We start from the raw sequence: 19,807 nt of genomic DNA, 5'->3' as shown, positions 1-19,807 counted from the left end.
ACAAACTGCATCTGTATTCTTGCAATGTTTTTCTCTTGCAGGATCTCCATAATCTAGATCTTATGATTGGGATTGCATCTGGTGGAATTGCTGTATACAGAAAACTCATCTGTACAAGCTTCTATGCCTGGTAAATTCCTTTACTAGTAAAGAAATATGTCTAGTTTATTCCAGCTTTTTTCCATTTGCTTTCACATTTATTCCAAAGAAGCCTACAGTAGGTAAATTTGTTCTTTAGGGCGTGTCATTGTATTTCGTTGTGTTGAGATAAAAATGAAACCTGTTGTCTAGGCTTTTAATTCCATAAGGCTTCTGAACTTCTTGCACTGTGTGAAGTCTTGATAAAGTTAATTCACATACAAGTATGTGTACATGATTAGGAGGACCCTGTGATCTTAGAGACTTTTTGCTGTTATGCCCAATAATATGTCTTTAAAAAAACTCAGAAAAACAAAACAAGAAACAAAACCAATAAGCACTACTATTAAAGCTCAGCAGCTAACTGTCTGAACATTTTATCCTGACATTCAGAAAGAAGATATTTTCTTCTTCGAAAAGAAACATAAAATGATTTATTTGGTGTTTGAGATTTACTGGAACTAGGATAATATGATTTAGGCAAATTTCTAAATGTCAGCAAACAAGGCTATATAACATTAACAAGGTTTGGAATCAGCAGGGGAGAGACCTTTACATTATTCTTTAATACTGAAAACAGTAGAATGCATGATACTGTCATAGAAAATAATCTCTACAAAAAACAATGTGCACTAGAATTCTAAAGTGAATGACATGAGAAATTATTTAAGCTATAGTTTTTGATAGTACTTTTGGGCTTTATTAGTTATACCATGCTAAAAATGATAACATAAATTAGAAAATTATATGGAGGCTGGGCATCATAAGGTTTTTGGATTGGATCAGAATGGATTTTTCTCAGTCTTTCTTTTTTAAAGTAAGGATGAATTTGTTTTTTATACTTGATAAACTATAGCTTTGTCTTGTTATGCATAATTTCTTCATGTATTTTGTAACCATTTTTCTGGAGAACTGTTTCAGTAAGATGATATACTGTTCTTAATTATGACAGAAAAATGCACCCTAATGCATTCTACTTGCTTTTTGCCCCTTAGAGACAGTCCTTAGAAGCATTTTTAAATACTTGAGTCATTCCATCCTTTCATTTATGAACCCAACTAAACAACTATTTCCTATAGAAAAGCAATAAAATCAGCTTCAGTTTAAATTTTAGTGGAAAATATACTGCAGAGTCTCTGGATTTTTCTTTTTTAATTTGCTGTCAGTTGCATTTCAACTCCCTTGGTTGTACTGCAGTCATCCTAGATAAACGTATGTCAGTAATAATGCTCTCACACAGCAGCACAGTGAAAACTTATGGTTTTCCATTGCTAATGCACATTAAAGCACAAAAGACTTTTATTTTTCATCTTTGTACCCTGAGCGTTGCTCTTTCATACCTCAGTCTCTCGGCTTCTTTAAACAGCTGCAGGTTTTGTAAACTGTCAGCTGGAGGCACATTTTCTGTCTTCTGCAAGTCTTGTTCTGCTAACTTAGTGACCTAAGTAAGGTATGAATGGATAACAGTTATTTCTGAAAACCATAGCAATGGCATTTTAAAATCTTTGACTATATGATTATTTTAGGGAAGGGAAAGAGAGTTTATAGCACACAAGACAGGAGGAATCCACAACTTCCCTGTGCTACTTTTACTCCTGGAAAGCACAGAGGAATAAAATACAGATGCTAAAACATCTTTCACAAAGGCCTATTCTCATTTGCAGGAAGAAGTTGAGGGGAAAAAAAAAACCCATACGTTTTTCAGTTCAGATAACTTCCACTCTAAAATAAAAGGTTTAGGCAGTAATATTTTCAGCTGACAGCTATTTCAATTGTTCCCAAGCTGTCCTACACACTCTCCCTCTCCCTCTCTCTCTCAGAATATCTTCTCAACTTGAAAACAAGAGCTCCCTATATAGGGACTAACTTTTTGATATTTTATTTCTGGTATCTTGCACAGGTTAGTCATAATTCTTCGTGAAAGAATGGTGTCCCTTCCCTGCTCCCCTCCAAAACAAGCAAACACCGAAAGTCACAGCCGCAGAGTAGTTTGGGGTGCATTTGTAGTATGCACTCTCACTTTCATTTTAGACTTCAAAGCAGAATATATTTCTGTAATGCCCTTTCACCTGATTGAAGTGGTACTTATTTAGGCTTTTTATGTAACACTATTTGTACTAAATAGTTTTTCCTACGTCACTATTAATATGATAGAACTCAAGGGGGCAGCAAACACCATCAAGACGCTCTTTCCAAAATTTTAAGTAAAGTACTCTACAGCATTAATGGATGGCAATAATACAACTATGCCATATGGTAGTAGTCAAAGGGGACCAAAAGTTTTCAGGAACAGAAGCAGCGAGAATTTTGCTTTGGCAAAAGGAGGATTTTCAATCAAAGCAACCTACGTGAGAAGCTGACTGATCACTCAGAGGCAATGCAAGCTAAGATAGGTTTAAAAAATAACTCCAGATATAACACAGTATTTTATGTGCTCTGGAAAGTTATTCCTGAGGGTGCTTAACTGTTCTGTGGTAATTTCCAAATTGATTTTGCAGGTAAAGTATTATCTTAATGACAAAGACATACAAACATTCACTACATCAGCAGCAATTAAGGTTATTTATTAAATACTAATCTGTGTATGCAGTTTCATTGCTTTGAAAGCTTCAGAGAAACCGCTAGAGCAATACATACTACAGTGCTAGTCAAAATTTGAAAAACATCTCAACTGCCTTGAATAACAAATTTGACAGAACCTTTCCTACTGAATCTGTAAATGGCAACGTGTGAACTTACAGGTAAAGAAACATTTTTTTCTTCAGGTCACAAGTACCAACTGCTAGTACTAAGTACTAGGACAGGACTGGCAGCTTAATCAGAAATTAGCAATTATGTGGTCCACTGAGTGACAAATCTATTTTGATCCTATGAATTACAGGAAGATGGGACCCAAAAGACGTATCATTTTTAATATGTTACAACTATGAAGTGCTTTATAAGTAGACCATGAAATTTAATGATTTGTGAATGTTGCTTAGTCACTGGACAGACTATTGGTGAGAGAGAAGGACAACTGAGCCACCAGTTAGAATAACAGTAACTGCCTTCTATTCAGATCATTTTTGATTATGGCATCTTCAAGCACTTGTTAAATCTAAATCCTTTGATCCCTTAATTTCTTGGATCTTTTTATCGTCTTTCTTGGATCCTTTGGATTTTGCTGGATATGAACATTCACTCAATTTGTAGGCATAACATTGCAAATGATTTTTAGTTAATGCTAAATAAAACTGTCAGATTAACAAGTGTTCTTTGTCCCTGAACTAAATAGGTTTAGTTGTACTTTAAGAAGAATGAAGGGAATTGAGAGGGGTGCTCTACTTAGAGGAGTGTAAAAATAAAGAGAATTAAAGCCCTGATTTGGTTTGAAGTGATTATGTGATCATGCAGTGAATCAAGGTTTAAAAAAAAAAAAAAGCAGGGAATAGAGCAGAGAGATTAAGAGAGTTTTAGTATTTTGGGATGCTGGCTCCCTTTTTGTTCTTGGGTGGAGGAGTTTTTGCTTAGTCTGCAAGGTTACTTTTTTGTGTCCTGCATTTCTGCTGGCTCGATGTTAGGATAAGAGCAGATCATGGAAGCAACTGTGCAAGCTGAGAATGACTGCAAAAATTGGTTTGTTGAAGTTTAATCTAAGTCAAGAAATGTGGTAAGAACGAACCAGAAGCACAAAACTTGAGTGCTACTAGTCAGAGTAGCACTAGAATCAAGGAAGGATTTATATATAATGGGTTGCAACTTTTCATTAATTTGCACACTGGTTTACCTGGTTGTGAAAGAATAGTGTTAATAAAATTCTTGTTTCTCTGTGGTTCTGTAATTGATGGAGAAAAGCATTTTTTGAAATTGGTACATATTCAATTTTCCACCTCTTGTGCAGGAGTGAGGATTGTTCATTGCATTACCTTTCTTGTTAGTAACTGGCAAATATATTGTCCTGTATTCAGGAACGATGTTGCTCTATAACTCAAGTGCATCTCCCATGGGCAGTGGGGAATGAATTTTATGCCATTTATCCTGCTTGCTGAGAGTCATGCAAGAACTGAGATGACTTTCAAAATAGTTCATACCTGATGATATCTAATGTCCTGTGAAACAGTCTCATCAACAGGACTTTCAGCAGCAAACTTCCAAAACCCTTTTATGATTTTTTTCCTTACAAGTATGACTTGATCAAAACTTAAATAGGTTTCCTTTAGGCGTCCATATGATTCCAGCTGACCACAAGAGAATTCTTTTTTCTGAAAAATGTAGCTTTTCAGTTACTGAAGTAGAACTACAGCAGAGAAAAATTAGGTATTTTAGACAAATCTTGTTTTGCTGTAGGAAGGTGCGTAGGTAGGTAGAATTTTGTTTAATTTAGCAAAACTGATAAGCTTATAATTAAAATGAAAATCGCTTGAGCACCAATTCCAGTTGTAATCTTTACCTTATAAAATATATGTTCATACTGTGTATATGTAGACAAGAGGTGTTCAGTTCTAAAATTACCACATAATTTACATAGCAATGTTAATTAAGTGAAAAATATATTAACACTCTTTCTTACAGTTTTCATTCTTCTACAATTATGATTTTATCTACAAGATGTGTTTCGTTATTAACACAAGTACACAATATTTTTCACATTATGAAGTCAGTTCTGTAAAGCCTCTGGGAAGTTTCCATTGTTGTATGACCAACCTTGTCATGTCTTTAGGGTCTTAAATTTTGTTCCTTTAGTCACAGTTGTCATATGACTCTAAAGTTATACAAAACTTGACACATTTAACATTTGTGCAGCTTAGTAAAAGGATGTCATCAAGCTTTTGCTGCAAGAATAGATTTGGTGGGAGAGAACTGCTGTGAACTATTTAAAGAGTAAATGAGGATATCTATTTGCCACTCAACACAGGAGATGGCTGCATAATATTCATTGAATATTTAACAGCTATAATCTTTCAGGCTCACTGTATGCAGTATTATTTTTCATTGTTTTTTCCCTCTAAATACTATTCAATATTTTATGTTCTGTTTCTTTCTTTTAGGGTGAACATATTAAAAATTTCCTTTAAAAGGAAAAAGTTTTTTATACAACAACGGCAGAAACATGTAAGTAATCGTCTAATTTTGTTTTGATCAGGTGATCATACTCAATATTTTTGCCTTAAATATAAGCAACAAACTGCTGATCAAAAGGTTCTTTTGTGGTAACTTGCCTTTGAAATTCTGTTTTGTTAACTTGGTCTTGCTATTCTGGTCCTCTTATCCTCTCTGTTTCCCATTTTTTGTTTCCTTTTCAACACTGAATCCTTCCACTTTTGATCTATTGCATTGTATCTTTCCTATGAAGGTTTCTTCTCCCTTGGAGACTTGGGATAAATGCAGGTCTCCATCTTTTCTCCAATATTTATTAAACTAGCATATTTCCCTTTTCTTACCAGCATCTGCTGCTTTTTCTTTTGTCGCTCTCCCTGCCCTGTGGAGTTACTCAATGCAGTGAATCTACTAAACAACTGCTGTGTGTAACATGGAGGGCTTTAGAAGTTGGCAAAGTATGTGAAGATATTTGATAAAACTAGTGTCATTTTTCTGCTGTTAAGAGTTGGCTTCATAATGCTGTGTGCTCTTTGCAGAGCAGCTGAAATATTAGACTATTTAAGGGGGGGGGAAACTTGATTACTGATATTATTGTGCTGACACAATACAAAAATAAATTAAGATGTCTTTTTACAAATACCATAGAATATTTAATATGACAGTAAAAACCAAAAAAACCCTGCAGAAACTAGGGACCAGCAGATGTATAAGTATTTTAATTCAGTTCAAGACAGAACTCAGACATAGTAAAACTATTAACTTATAGCTAAACTTCATGAAGGCTCTTTCTGGTAGTAAATGAGCTCTTAAACTTGATAGGAGCTGTGTTACAAGAAGACCTCATGACACACATATACTAGAAAGTCTGCTAAACACAGGTTTCTATGGAGGCTTTTTTTACCCAAAAGGAAAATATTTTCATATTATTTTTTTCCTGTATGTCCTTCTTTTTTCCCAGTTTGGTGGGTTCTTTGAAATTTGAGTAGTGTGCAAGCATGTACATGTTGTTACTGCTCAGGATTCACATGTAAACGAAGTTAGTATCTAGAGAGGGTGTTACTGCACTAATGCTTGCACAGACGCATAGCATGCATAGAGTGCATCCCAACCAAATCTAAGGGGATCTTCAGGTTTTTTGCTATCTGTAAGTTTCTAAATATATGGTTTATATGCAAACATGTCACAGTCTGTTCATATGTATTTCACTGCATGAAGAAAGGAGGGGTTGACAAATTAGTGGTTTGTGAGTGCAATAATATTACACTTGCGAGTATTACCTTCCTCTGGGTTTGAGGGTTAAAAATTCACTGATAAATCTAAATATCTTCATATACAAAAATATGGAAGGCTTATGGGCAGCAATTTCGAAATGTGCCTGTGAGAATAAATGTAGTAACAGAACTCTTTGAGAGTGATTAGTAAAATGGAGGTTGGAACTACATGATCTTCAAGGTCCCTTCCAACCCAAACCATTCTTTGATTCTTACAGTGTTTTTGGAATATGGAAAAATGAAGTGTCCATAGACAACAGTCTCTGTACTTAATATAAAATATCTGAATTCATTACATAAAGACTTGACTGCTGTCAAAAAATGAATTTTTCTTTCTGGAGACTTGTGTCCCCTTTGAAGAGAGCAGCAATTTTAATTTGTTCAATTAAACATTTCATAAGTGATGACAGTTCAAGGCTCTTGATTCTTTTAACTTATCTCCCCTTAAGTGATCGTAATTCTTTGTTTTTTATCTATGTAGATTACAGTAATGCACACAGTATTATGCTTAAAAAGCTACAGAAAAAGAAGGCTAGCTGCATGACCTTTTTATTCTTTCTCAGTACACACTAGAAAGCAGACCAGGTGTGCTATTAAATCTATAGATATATCCATCCTTGTCAGCCCCCTTTGCTTGGAATTTAGGGCAGTAAGTCTGCAGTACTCCAGTGGTATCGCTTGAAAAAACTTACTGATGCAGTGCATTGGGAGTGAAGTCCTGGGGGGTTTTGCCAGAACAGTGGGTCACTTGAGGGGCTTGTGAGGGCAGATGACTGAGTTGGTGTGAGTCTTTGGATTGATTAGCTCCTCGCTTGGAAATACAGGAGGAAATAGTAAATGAGGTTGAAAGTAAGGAAGATGAAAGAATGTGGGGAAAACAGAGCAGATACTGTATTTTCATAGACAAGGTTTGACTAAAGATGATCATAGTGCTATAGCACTTCTTTTATGTTTTGTATGTCATATGTAGATTCTTTACAAAAATCTACAGGAAGCTCTCAAAGGCAATGAGTTTGCAGTCCTCTGGGATCTGCCATGTTCCATTGATTTATTCTCCTTATTTCTTTTATTTCATTTTTCTTTTTTTACATGCCTTTTCTGAAAACCCAACTTACCTTATCTCATTCTTTTCCTGCTACTCACATTCTCTTTTACCCTCCTACTGCTTCAGTCCATTGATCAGCTACTTGATTAGGAGTATGCAGTATTCAGTTTCTACTGAAGAGGTAGGTAAGGACTGGGGAGCAAGACTGCTGAATCAGTGAGTGTCTGTTGCTATAAAGTCTTGCACCCTTCATTAAGTCTACATCAGATTTAAGGTAGGAATAGGAACTGTACTGTTTACAAACAACATTTTGAACCTTTCAGAAACAAAATTTTATTTTCAGTGTGCTTATCTAATGCTTGAAGACAACTTCATTTTCTGCATATTAAAATATATCTTTACTTTCTATGTTGTAGATATTTTCAGGTATGTAATAAGCATACAACTGATGCAAAGTTCTTCCATATGCTGAACTAGCAAGACACTCACTTTAGCTATAGAGGATTGTTTTCTTTACCTTAATGGCCACAAATTTCTCTAATCCTCATTTCTTGGTAATTATTAAAATGCCATTTTTGGAACTTGAGAGGTATGATGGGTATTAGATCCTTGGATTCCACTAGAACTCTCTTCACCTTTAAAACAGATTCAATAGCATGACTTGCAATGGTAGCCGTTAGTGAGGCAGATTGTTATGTTAATATAAAAATTGAATAAGTTTTTCTGCAACTTCTGAAAATATTTTTCCTACTTTAAGTTCATATTAAAACCCTTAGCTTGCTTGGAGCCTGCTAAGAAGTTTCAGTGATAACAGTTGGGAAAAACACACTTGTTTTAAATTTACATAAATTTAAAAACAATATTAGGTGTACTTAATTCTTTATCTTTACATTATGGCTTTTCAGGATGATTGAGATGTTTGGGTAAAATAATTTTTGTGGCAATTGAAAAGCTTGTGCTTCAGGCCAACAAAAATATCTATACACTTCAATTTTTTTGTCTACTGGAGTAGTAAACGCTTCAAGTGGTATTCAACCAAGAGGAAGTATGTCAGAAATGGCATTTGTCATTAAGTCTTTCACTGATGTATGCTTTTTATATTTCAAGAAATTCTGGGTTAAAGCGGGCAAGCATAATTATATCTTATTTTATATAAGCTACTCAGAAGCAACTGTGGAGAACTGAAAAAGATGAATTGGTTGTAGTATACAAGAGACTTAAATAAAAAACTCTACATCTGAAAAAGAAAATATTTTATAAATGTTTTAATAGTTATAGGGAAAGCATTCCTAACAGTTAAATGTTTTTCAATGCTTCTGTAAAATCAAGAGGCAAATCTTTTTTTCTTTCTCTTGAGATTCTCATTTTTTTTGTAAAATAGCAACTGAAGTGTAGTAGGTTCTCTGAACTAGACATGAAGTGATTTGCAGAATGTGGGATTGATCTCTGATACATGGCATTTGTAAAATGTTGCCTAGAAATAAAAAGAACACAAGAAAAATAGATTGAGTATTCCAGCCAAAATGGTCTATAGTTACTTCCCAACAGGATTGTTGCTGTGAACAAGCAAAAGGTTGCCTGCTTAATTATGTGTTGAGATGTCAAAATCAGTTATAACTCAGAGCAGCTGGAAAAGATGAGTGATGAAAACTTGCTTTTTTTTTCACTGAAGTGCTGAGCTGTGATAGCAACTGACTCGGGTCTCGTGTTATCTTTATTTCTTCTCTTTGCTTTGCTCCCATTCCGCTTTCTTTGCGTCAATAATTAGATTAACTAACCAAAGCTATATCTTGTGCAAAACTCTTGGCCAGAACTGTGGGTGGCACAATTGTGTTACACCTGTGTTTCACTGGCACTTTGGCACTGAAGTTACTTGTAAGAGTACCAAGACACGCAAGTTTTATATTCTGCGCCCTTCTGATCCTCCTCATTGCGGCCTCATGTTATCATCCAGGAAGCAGGATTGGATTTGAACAATAGTAGCAGCAGCTCCAGTCTCATCACAGCTACTTTCTTTCCCCCAAGATGGATCACTGTTTCTTCCAAAAGACTATCAAGAATATGCTTTTTGTATACTATGGCACTTGAAAGAACATTATTGAACTAAAGCCTTCTGTGAAGAATTTGGATTCAAAGAATGAAGGCTTTACCTTTTTACATTGTACCCTTAATGGAATGTTTTAAAGAATTTTGTTAGTCTTAGGAGGTCAAGATCTGACTGGAAACCTGAAAATCTATTTAGTTGTTTAACGTGACACTCATATATATAAAGTCTTTACCACTTTAGGCTTACTTATTTCATTAACTTTTAAATTGAACATTTTGCAGTTTAGAATGTCACATGGTCACAGGGTTATTTTGGCCATATCCAGCTCAAAATCTACTATATGCTGATTTTTTTTTTCCCCTAGATGTATTTTTCCTGTTTAAGCTTAAAATAATTTTATTGTTGTTTTATGAGTGTGTTTACTGTTTCATCTGCTTGTATATATTGAAACATGGTATTTCCTCCTGTTACAGAACGAATCCAGAGAGCATATTGTTGCCTTCAACATGTTAAATTACAGAGCATGCAAAAATCTTTGGAAATCTTGTGTAGAGCATCACACATTTTTTCAGGCAAAGAAGTCACTACCTCATGAAAAAAAGATATTATCAAATTATTGGACCCTGGGTTCTAGAAATCCAACGAAGTAAGTATTGTGTGAAAGCATATTTTGCTCCATTAATGGGAATGGGAGTATTTGTCAGTGGTAGCTCAAGTTGGAGTGGCAGAGCTCAGTTCTGCCAATAGCTCTGTCCCAGTCTGTATATGAACCATTTGAAAAGTTATATGGCTGTGGTTTCAATTTCTGCAACATGGTATCATTACAGTAGAACTTGTCCTATAATTTCCTAAAAAGGTGTTTGAATATATGTTTTACTGGTATTTTTTCAACTTTGCTGGTTCAGCTTGTGGTATAAAAACACGAGAAAGTAAAAATGTCGTGTAGATAATGATCCAGTAAGAGAATTTGCTGAACACATTTGTTGTGAAATGTTTAGCCCTTAGTGTCATGTACACATTCTATTTAATATGTTAGCGCAATTTTTGCAGTGCATCATACCAACCACTTATTACTGACATAAAGATGTCGCATTCAGGTATCCAAGATACCCCTTTTGAGACACTTCTAATCCTTCATTTGTCTTGTTAGGTTCTTCTAGTCATGGAGTTGGTAGTTTCATGATGTTACCTAAGGTCTAGTGATGAAGTTGGTATTATTCCTTCCCATATGCAGTAACTGGGCCCTGTCTTCATTAAAGTTAAGCTGCCAGTTTATTGTCTAGTCATTTGACATGGTTATGTCTTTCTCCGTTTCTTTGCAATTGACCTTTATTTTTGCCATCCTGTATGATTTTTAAAGTGGGAGGTTTTATGAAAGTAGTTCTGCTCTTTTATCTTAGAGGCTTTTAGACTTTTTTTGAGAAGTATCAGTCCCAGTGACTTATTTCATTATGTTGACTTGTTCTGTTGTTTCACTTATCAACAATTCAGCTACAAATGTGTCGTGTGCTGTGTCTTCATTGTCTCATCGATACCTGGTCCCCACCCCCCAAAAACATTCTGTAATGAAAAATAAAGTCTTATGTCATTATCTTCTCTGAATGTTAGATTCTGGAGTGTTCTCTGATCCTTTGATCATCTGTATTCTCTGTAGACTCTCTAGAAACCTGCTTGTTCTGATGATTTTGAAAAAGTATTCATTTTATTGTTTTCTTTTTGGTTTTGTGTGGTGCGTGTCCGTGTGGGGTTTTGTGTAGTGTGTTCCCTTAACAGTTTAACTTTACTTTTAATTTGTCAGGCTGATTCTCGCTTTTCTATTTGGATAAGCTTCAATTTTTGAATGATATCATACTTCAAATAATCTCAGACTTTGGTGGCTCTCTGACTTTTCATCATGACTCTTTATATACTGCAGAAATTAATAATGAGTGGACTGGTATTGCTTGTAAATGAAGTAGTTAACCATGAGGGCTGTCCAACTGTAGGAACTCTGATAAAATATTAATTTTTCTGCTGGAGTGGAATTCCAGGCTTTCACCTAGTACTAGATCATAGCTAGATGGTCTGGTTTCTAGATAATAGAAAACAAGTTGTTGTATGAACAGTGTTCTAATTTTCTATTGGTTTACAGATCCATACTTTTAGAATTAGCTCCTTTATGGAGTGATATGAACTTGTTCTTTCTATAGTGGATGTGTTGAGGAGGTGACTCTCAAAGTTTGTAGGGTTGTCAGGTCCTGGAGTCCTTTATTTCTCTCAAATTTGCAAAGAGATTCAAAATCCCAATCCTCCTATATACATATATACACACAGGGATTGCACTGCATTTGTAATGTTAGGAAAGAAAACATGGCTTCCAACGGGTCCCAGTTTAGTATTGTTCCAATTTTTACCGAACATTTTATTTTTTAAAATCCGCTGTTACAGTTTCTTAATAGCCTGTAGCATGCAGGATAGTTCTCATTGTTGATCTGAGTTATTAAAACAGAATTCTCTTCAAGTACTTTTGTGTTCCAAGGCCCTATGTCTGCTGAATTGCTTACTTAGTCTCTTAAGGAATCTCTAGGGTGATCTCTTTGTGATCTCTTCCATCAGCTTAATGATATCCTCTGTACTAATGCATTCTTTGGCCCTATTTATACCAGCAACAAGCATGAAGTTTAGGATCCACATGAGGGAGAAGTGACTCAGCAACCATTGCTATGAAAGATGGCTAAAGTACAGAAGAAGCAACAGTAATTTTGAAAGGCTTTGAGTAGTTCCTATGAACTTGGCCAATGTCACTCAGCAAAATTAATTTCTCAAAAGATTTGAGAAAAGGGGTGAACAAGTAACTTTTGAAGTCATATGTCACATACTGAAAATTTTTACTTTTCTAATGGTTTGTGATTGTGGAATGTTGTAAGAGACAACATGAGTTTCCATGTTGCTTTTCAAGGATGGCTCTGATCTCATGGTGGAAGCTACACAACGAAAAAAGAGATTCTGCATTCTCCCTTATGAAAGGGATCAAATTTTTGCATTGCACAAATCAAACAAACACAAATGGACAAACAAAAACACAAAATAAAACACTCACACAAAAACCTCACCAACCACATCATGCAACCCTGGAGGTTTTAAGATTGACTTGTGTTCAGTAATTCTTTCAGTGCAACTTCTGTCAGCTTTAAAGGTGGCTACAATCAGGTTTTACCATCTTAAGTATCACAAGTTTTCCTATGGAATTTGTGGCTTTCTTATATTTTGTTCTTCTACCTTATGTGAGGCAAATAGCCTAGCATTTATTGCATCAGTTCAAATAGTTGAACTTTTGCAATACTTGAGTACAATCTCTTATTTGCAAATCTCTGTGCCCTTCTAGATTCTTTTAGCTTAAGGTACTAGTGGAATTCCTTTTAAATTAGGCTACTGAGTTATATAGATCACCTGAAAGCCTTATTCTAGGAGCAGACTGAATCACATCTCTCAGGTTCTGAGAGGTTAGTTCATTCAATGCTTCTGGATTGAATGCTGAATAACCTCTCCTAGGCACATTCTCATTCCTTTCTGAAAAGCTAAAATTGTATCTATTTTTTTCACCAAGGATAGCCTCAGTAATAAGTGAGAGAAAGGAACTGTCACTTCAAGATATTATAGCCCTTTCCAGAAAAGCTTTGGCAGCCTCCCAGAATGTTTGCTGAGAAATATCCTGGTATTTGGCATCTGAAGGGCAGCTACTTGGAGTTCAGGAGATTATTTATCTTATGTGTCTTAACTGAAATATCTAGAGAACATACTGTATAAGTGATTTTGTGGTGAGGGTTAGGGGTTTGGGATTAGAGTTAGGGTTTAGGGCTCTGGCTCCCGTCACATGAGTAATGTTGCACTTCAAAAGTCAACTGCATTGGAAAATGCATGAACAGGCACTTGTAAAAAAGAAAGGCTGATTAATGTGTAATTCTTCAAAATGCGTTTTTCATAATGCATCCTTTTTTTACAATCTCCCTCTCTGCTCCAACCACGTAAGCCTTCTTTGAAAGAACTCTTTGTTTCTCTAGATGACCAGAGTAGTTGGTGCCTTGTCAATGGTATTTAAAAGAATTAGAAAAATAAATTGGATAATACAGGCAAAAGCTTCTCCTGAGTTCATGGACTTTTTTTGCTAAGCAAAAAACATTCATGGGTAGCTGATTTTGATACGTAGACAGTTCATATTAGTTTTCCCTCTTTGTTTTTCATACTGGGAGAAGCTTTAAAAGTACATTTGGAAGATGAAGGAATTGATTTCCTTTAAAATCATGAACAAGATATGTGAAATACTTCGGTGTATATTAAAAAAAAGTCTTGGATTGCATTTTCTTTTACTTATAAAAACAAAAAGCAGTACAATGTAAAGTCTGCTTAAGGTTTGATATAGTGTGAGTAATATCCATGGCATAAGCAACATTTTTCTCTTAATACCATGTAAAATTGAGACTTTTCAGCTCTATAGTAGAGTACTCACATACTCTTTGCTATCCCAGCTGCTCATTATGTACAGCTCAGGTCGTAATAAGCCAAAGGTGGTTTCTCTGTAACTCATAAATTGCTTGTTTTCCATGAGAAATCCTAGGCCTGTGAACTCAAGGATGAGCAGCTTATTTCCCTTTTCTTGTGGAATGCTCTATAAAAAGAAGCATAAAAGTTAGTTTATCTCAGTTTCAGTCTACTTAAAAAATTTTCTTATGCTGTATAATTTCACTAGTAATACATTTTTATTGCTTTCCTATCTGAGGTTCTGGTTCTGATGCAACCCTTATCTTGTCAGAATCTTGTCCCAGGAAGCAGTCCAGACCTGGAGATTCTATTTGCATGTCAGATCTTTTACTAATGACTTATTCCTATAAGGAACGCATCACTCAAATGTGACTTCTTTCCAGAAATAGTGTTACCTGGTGTAGCTCTTACTTGATGAGGCAGCAGATAGATGTGTAAAGTTGTCCTGTGAGCAGTGAAGCTGTTGGTGAATTGTTATCACTTTATGCATATTAACAGGGAATCTCTAGAATATTTTACCTGTATTTGAACTGTGTTTTGTCAGGCACTTGGTTCACTGCCAGTAGGACATACAAATTTCCTTTTCCTCTCTGTCTTCTTAAACACAATTGGTTTAAAAAACTCCTTCTTAGAAAAAGTTATTTTTACTCAGACTTGTGATTAGCAATGTAGCAGGGATTAACAATCAGTTTTATTGGCACAAGTGAGGGACAGCAGATGTCTCTGGGAGAATGTAAATGCATAAGTAAGGAGGGGTAAGCACAGGGCACTCTTTAAAACATACGAATTGTAAAGTTGACTTTCATAAGTGTATTTTATTTCATTTAAGTTTTCTAGGCAAAATAATTCACATATAGTTGTTTTGTTTCTTTTCAGGTCTGCAAACAACCAGTACTGCAGAAAAGTGATAGGAGGGATGGTTTGGAACCCATCTATGAGACGGTCCTTATCTGTTGAGCATCTAGAGACCAAAAGCCTTCCTTCTCGATCACCTCCCGTTACCCCTAATTGGTAAATCCAGTTTTAGGTTTCCCAGTACCTTCTAACCTCCTACTGTTTCTAATTGTGTGCACTCTAGCAGAATAATTATGTAGTGTGTACATATATATTTAAACATTGTCATTCTGAGAATAAATATGATTATAGAAGAGTGGATATCACTTACCTCAACTTCAGCAAGGCTTTTGATATTGTCTGCCAAAATCTTATATCCAAGTTAAGACATTATGTTCAGGATGGGTGGACAGCAGGGTGGTTTGAAAAAACATTAAACTGGTTGCATGACTGGACTCAGAGGGGAGTTGTTAATGGATCATACTCTACCTAGAGGACAATAACAAGTAGATGACTGTAGGGATCTGTCTTTAGACCTGTCCTACTTAACATCTTTATGATCTGGAGGAGGCAATGGAGTACTTGACCATAAAGTTTGCAGATGACACCAAACTGGAGGGATGAATCAATAAGCCATGTGATAGGGCTGCCCTCTAAAGCAACCTTGAAAATCTGGAGAAATGGCCCAATAGGAAACGTGTGAGTTTCAATAGAGACAAACTCAGAGTCCTGGGAAGGAAGAACCCAGTGCAACAGTATTGTCTGCAGTGCTATACTCTGGAAAAGGGCCTGATATTCTTCATAGGCAGAAGTGGTACACAAGCTGCCTGGTGTGCCCTGACAGCAAAGTCCACTTTAACCTGGCAATATTAACAGAATTGTAGATGCTGAGTCAGTGGAAGTGATAGCCCCCTTTTGCTCAGCACTTATTAGACCTTATTAGAATGCTGCAGCCCTTTAGTGTCCGCTCATACAAGAAAGACACTGACAATCTAGAGTGAGCTCAGCAAAGACCATGAGCCACCAAGGTAGTCAGGAGGCTGCAGCACTTACCCAATGAGGAGAGGCTGAGATAACTACACTTGTTCAGCCTGGAGAAGCAAAGGTTTCCCAGATGCCTAATAACAGCCTGGCATTACTTAGGAGGAAGCTAGCCAGAAGATGAGACCGGGTTCTTCAGTATTGCATGGTGAGAGGATGAGGCAGCAAGTAACTTGAAATAAGTGAGGTTCTGTCTGGATATAATGCAAAAACTGCTTCATCACATGGACAGTCATTGCTTGGAGAAGCTGTGTAGTCTCATCATTCAGATTTTTTTGAGATATGACTAGATAAAGCCTTAACCAGCCTCCTCTGACCTTAGTTGACCCTGCTCTGAGCAGAGGATTGGACTAGATGACCCCCATAAGTCCATTCTGACTTAAATTATCCTATAATTAAAACTGTAACAGTATAGGTTGCATTTTACAGGGGGGAAACACCAAATCAGTTCTGTGCACTGAACCTAGCAGTGTATCATTACCTAGTATACCATACAAAATGATTAAAAATTTATTATTTAAAATGAGGCTTATAGACCTGCCATGAAGATTCTGGTCGTAACTGCAATAGAATAGAAATTTTATTTCCATAAAATTTTGTGAAATATTCTAATCTTTCCACTTGTGTTTGTATTCTGTATTTTAAAGGCGGAGTCCTAGACTACGTCATGAAATTCGTAAGCCACGACACTCATCTGTAGATAACCTTACAAATGAGATTAGTTATATCACTGAAACAGAGGATGTTTTTTATACATATAAGGGCTCTCCCACGTCAAAGGACAGTGATTCGGAGTTCTCTCAGAACCGCAGTCCACAGAGGAGGTAAGGATTTCTGCAAACGATCCACTGCTTGTTTTGATTTTTTCTAAAAGCACCAAACAAAAAAATCAAAGAGCTTTAGTGTAAAACAATCAGCATAAGTTGTAATATTAAGATGGGTTCAGTCAGTTTTCTGTTTGCATAAGCTCTATTTTGACCAGTTGCTGTACTGCAAATGCCATGACACAAAATTACAACTTAAAAACAAACCAACTCTTCATCCCTAAAGTTCTAAGTAAAATTAGAGAAGCTATTAAGGCCTGCCTGTGATATTCTGTTTCCTAGTAGCTTTTGCAATGCTTTTCTACCTGACATAAAGTCTTCTTTTTTTGTGGGGGGGAAAAGCTGAAATCTTATAAGAGTTCACTCATATTCCACACCATCAGCTAAGCACTGTCAGTTGAAAAAGGTGTTGCATTTGAGTAAATACAAGAACATAATAATGCTAGTGGTCATCCATTTTTTTCTTCCGCAGAGGAACTGTCAATGGCTCATCTAAAGGCAGTCTCTGCTTTTTGCATTGAGTTATTTTGGCTGTATTCCTTGATGACCAACTTTGTCCTCCTCTGTAGTGGTCTTCTAGCCACTGCTATGTTTGCTTCCAGGGCTTGAAGCACCTATCTTTGTGCTCATGTATTACGTTTTACATGTGGTTTCCCCATATTTCTTAATGAATATCTTCAGATTATCACAATATTAACTTCAGAAATAATGTACAAAGACATTAATTGTTCAGTCCCAAAAAGAAAACAACTACCTTAAAACTTTGAGCTGGGGGGAATGCTATGTATTAAAATGCAGGTTTGTTTGTACTGTTACAAAACAAAAATGGTTTCTAATGATGCCTAGTGACTTAAAGGCAAGATGTATTTTGAGAAGCAATGTCTTTATGGAAGCTGATAGGACTCACCTGCCTCTGTGACAGTATGCAGCTGGTAACTGTAGCTTTAAATTCTGGATTGAAACTGTTTTCTTTAAATTTTATACTAATATTGTTATTACATTACAGCAGAGAGTTTTCTATGAAAAAAAGAACAATTGACATGTGGTATGCATATTTGGAGTTTGTCACTGGGGTGTTCTAAATTGTTTTTCTATTTTTCTGATTGGAAGCCAGCTGAACCTTAATACTACTTATTAGTACTGATGACACTAGTAGCCATGATAGTACATAAGTGATGTCTCTAGATGTTGTGAATGGTCATAGATAGGAAATCATGTGTTTCCTGCATTTTAAAGTTTGCAGATGATATGCTTTAAGAAGTATTTTCTGAGATAGGCATAAGATGAGATGATGATGATGGTAGACGCTGTAGACAGAAAACGAAGTTACCATGCTGTGTTCTGTGACTGGCAGATTGTGACCTGCCAGTTGGATTTTTAATTTTTTTTTCTTTTCTTTACTTCCCATGTAGTTTTTCCCTTTCCTTTCTGTTTCAGTTATCCTATACCTACTGAGAATAGATTGGAAAAGCCTGCCTTTATGCTCTTTCTCAGACAGTGAAAAGAGGGTGTCTTAAATTTGAAAATAACACATTCCTTTATTTTCTGAGCCCTAAATGTCTGTGCAGTGTCTAAGTAATATCACTCACTTTGGAGATAATTACTGTTACTACCTCATATAAACCAAATTTTCCATGCATCTTAGCCCAAACATGTTCTTGGTTTCTCGGGTATGTTTATAATATTTGATACTCTGCAGGTAAATGAAAAAATCCTTGCATAAATCTGATGAATTTAAATTCAAGTTGTGTGTTTTGTAAGAAGAACGTAATGCAAGGAATGAATGATCCTTTGTTGTATCGACTGTTAGACTTTCGTGAAGTAAAATAGTCACTAACAATTTCCTTTTTAACAACTGAGGTAAAATACAAAGTAACTGTAGAAATAAAAAAAAAACCACTTTTTCTCTACACTGAAGTTTTCACCTGTTTATGTTAGTTCACCTTCCAGGTTTTTTTCTTTCTGCATTCTTACAGTAGTTTTTACTTCCTTCACTCCCCTTGTTGAAAAATGTAAAGTAAAATTAAGTATGTATGCGTAGTAAAATTTTTCTTGCCCTGAATGCTTTATTGATAGAAGGAATCTTACCCTATCACCTAAGTTAGTTTTTTAAGAAAACAAATTTACCTTGTATATCTTCAGTATTGAATATGGACACTTGCTCTGGACTTTTGCCACGCATCAGGAATATTTAAATATTAACTATAAAACACCTTCCAGTGTACTGATAAATCTTGTAAAGTCAGCCTACCCATTTTTGCCATGCTGGTCTTTAGTAGATTTGAACTGACATAATGGAAATATGCTAAGGAAAAACCCTCAGATTTGCAATTTCAGTATTTCTCTTTCATTAGAGGAGAGCAAAGAGTAGCTTCTCATAGTCCTGCTAATACACATCGGCTTTCGAGGGCTTTTTTTACTGCGTAGCCCTGTCTGAGACTGTTGATAAAGGTCTTAGTTAATGCTGATTATAACTACTGGATACTTTTGGTCTGAAAAAAAATCTGAAACATTTTTGGAGAGCTGTTAGGAAACAACTGTAAATGCTGATATTTAATCACTGAATGGTTATGTCTATCTTAATAATAATAATAATAATAATAATAATAATAATAATAATAATGCAACAGCTTGATTTCTGTAAAGTAACCATCAATTTAATTTACTATTTCTGAAGCTCAAGACTGTGCAAGCTGCAGTTAGCATAGAATATGGCTCTTCACTTATTTTTCCAGTTGCCATCAGCATTTCAGGGGTGGTCGATAGTTTTTACCCTTTTTCACCTTTTTTTTCAAAACAAGTGGTCCAAGATAGACCTGCTTTCAAAGTGGTGTGTTGTGCTGTAGTGCTTTTTGAGGTAAATCGTAGATAAACTCGTGTAACAAGACTTGCTGCCTACCTAATGCTACTAAGGCACATTCAGAACATTAGTGGATATCAGAAATGTAGAAGCCACCACTGCTGGCAAAGTACATACACCTGAATTTATTTCCCAATAACTCTTTTTCTC

General features: G+C 35.6%; 1 protein-coding gene across 5 annotated transcripts in view; it reads left to right on the top strand.

The window, feature by feature from the left end:
- Positions 1-19,807, top strand: part of PTPN3 (protein tyrosine phosphatase, non-receptor type 3) — a 93,775-nt gene that overhangs the window by 31,342 nt on the left and 42,626 nt on the right. For all 5 annotated transcript variants that reach the window (XR_001874792.1, XM_017814919.1, XM_017814918.1 and 2 more), the window contains 5 exons: positions 42-130; positions 5,166-5,229; positions 10,054-10,226; positions 14,975-15,109; positions 16,621-16,797. Coding sequence is in view for 4 of the 5 variants with exons in the window: in XM_017814919.1 (XP_017670408.1) it covers positions 42-130; positions 5,166-5,229; positions 10,054-10,226; positions 14,975-15,109; positions 16,621-16,797 (638 nt within the window). In the remaining variant the exon portion in view is untranslated. The remainder of the gene's footprint in view (positions 1-41; positions 131-5,165; positions 5,230-10,053; positions 10,227-14,974; positions 15,110-16,620; positions 16,798-19,807) is intronic.

The sequence above is a fragment of the Lepidothrix coronata genome, unplaced genomic scaffold (genome assembly GCF_001604755.1).
Source record: "Lepidothrix coronata isolate B3197 unplaced genomic scaffold, Lepidothrix_coronata-1.0 Scaffold47, whole genome shotgun sequence".
Lineage (NCBI taxonomy): Eukaryota > Metazoa > Chordata > Aves > Passeriformes > Pipridae > Lepidothrix > Lepidothrix coronata.
The sequence above is the reverse complement of the archived record's forward strand: the minus strand, read 5'-3'. Positions and strand labels throughout refer to the sequence as shown.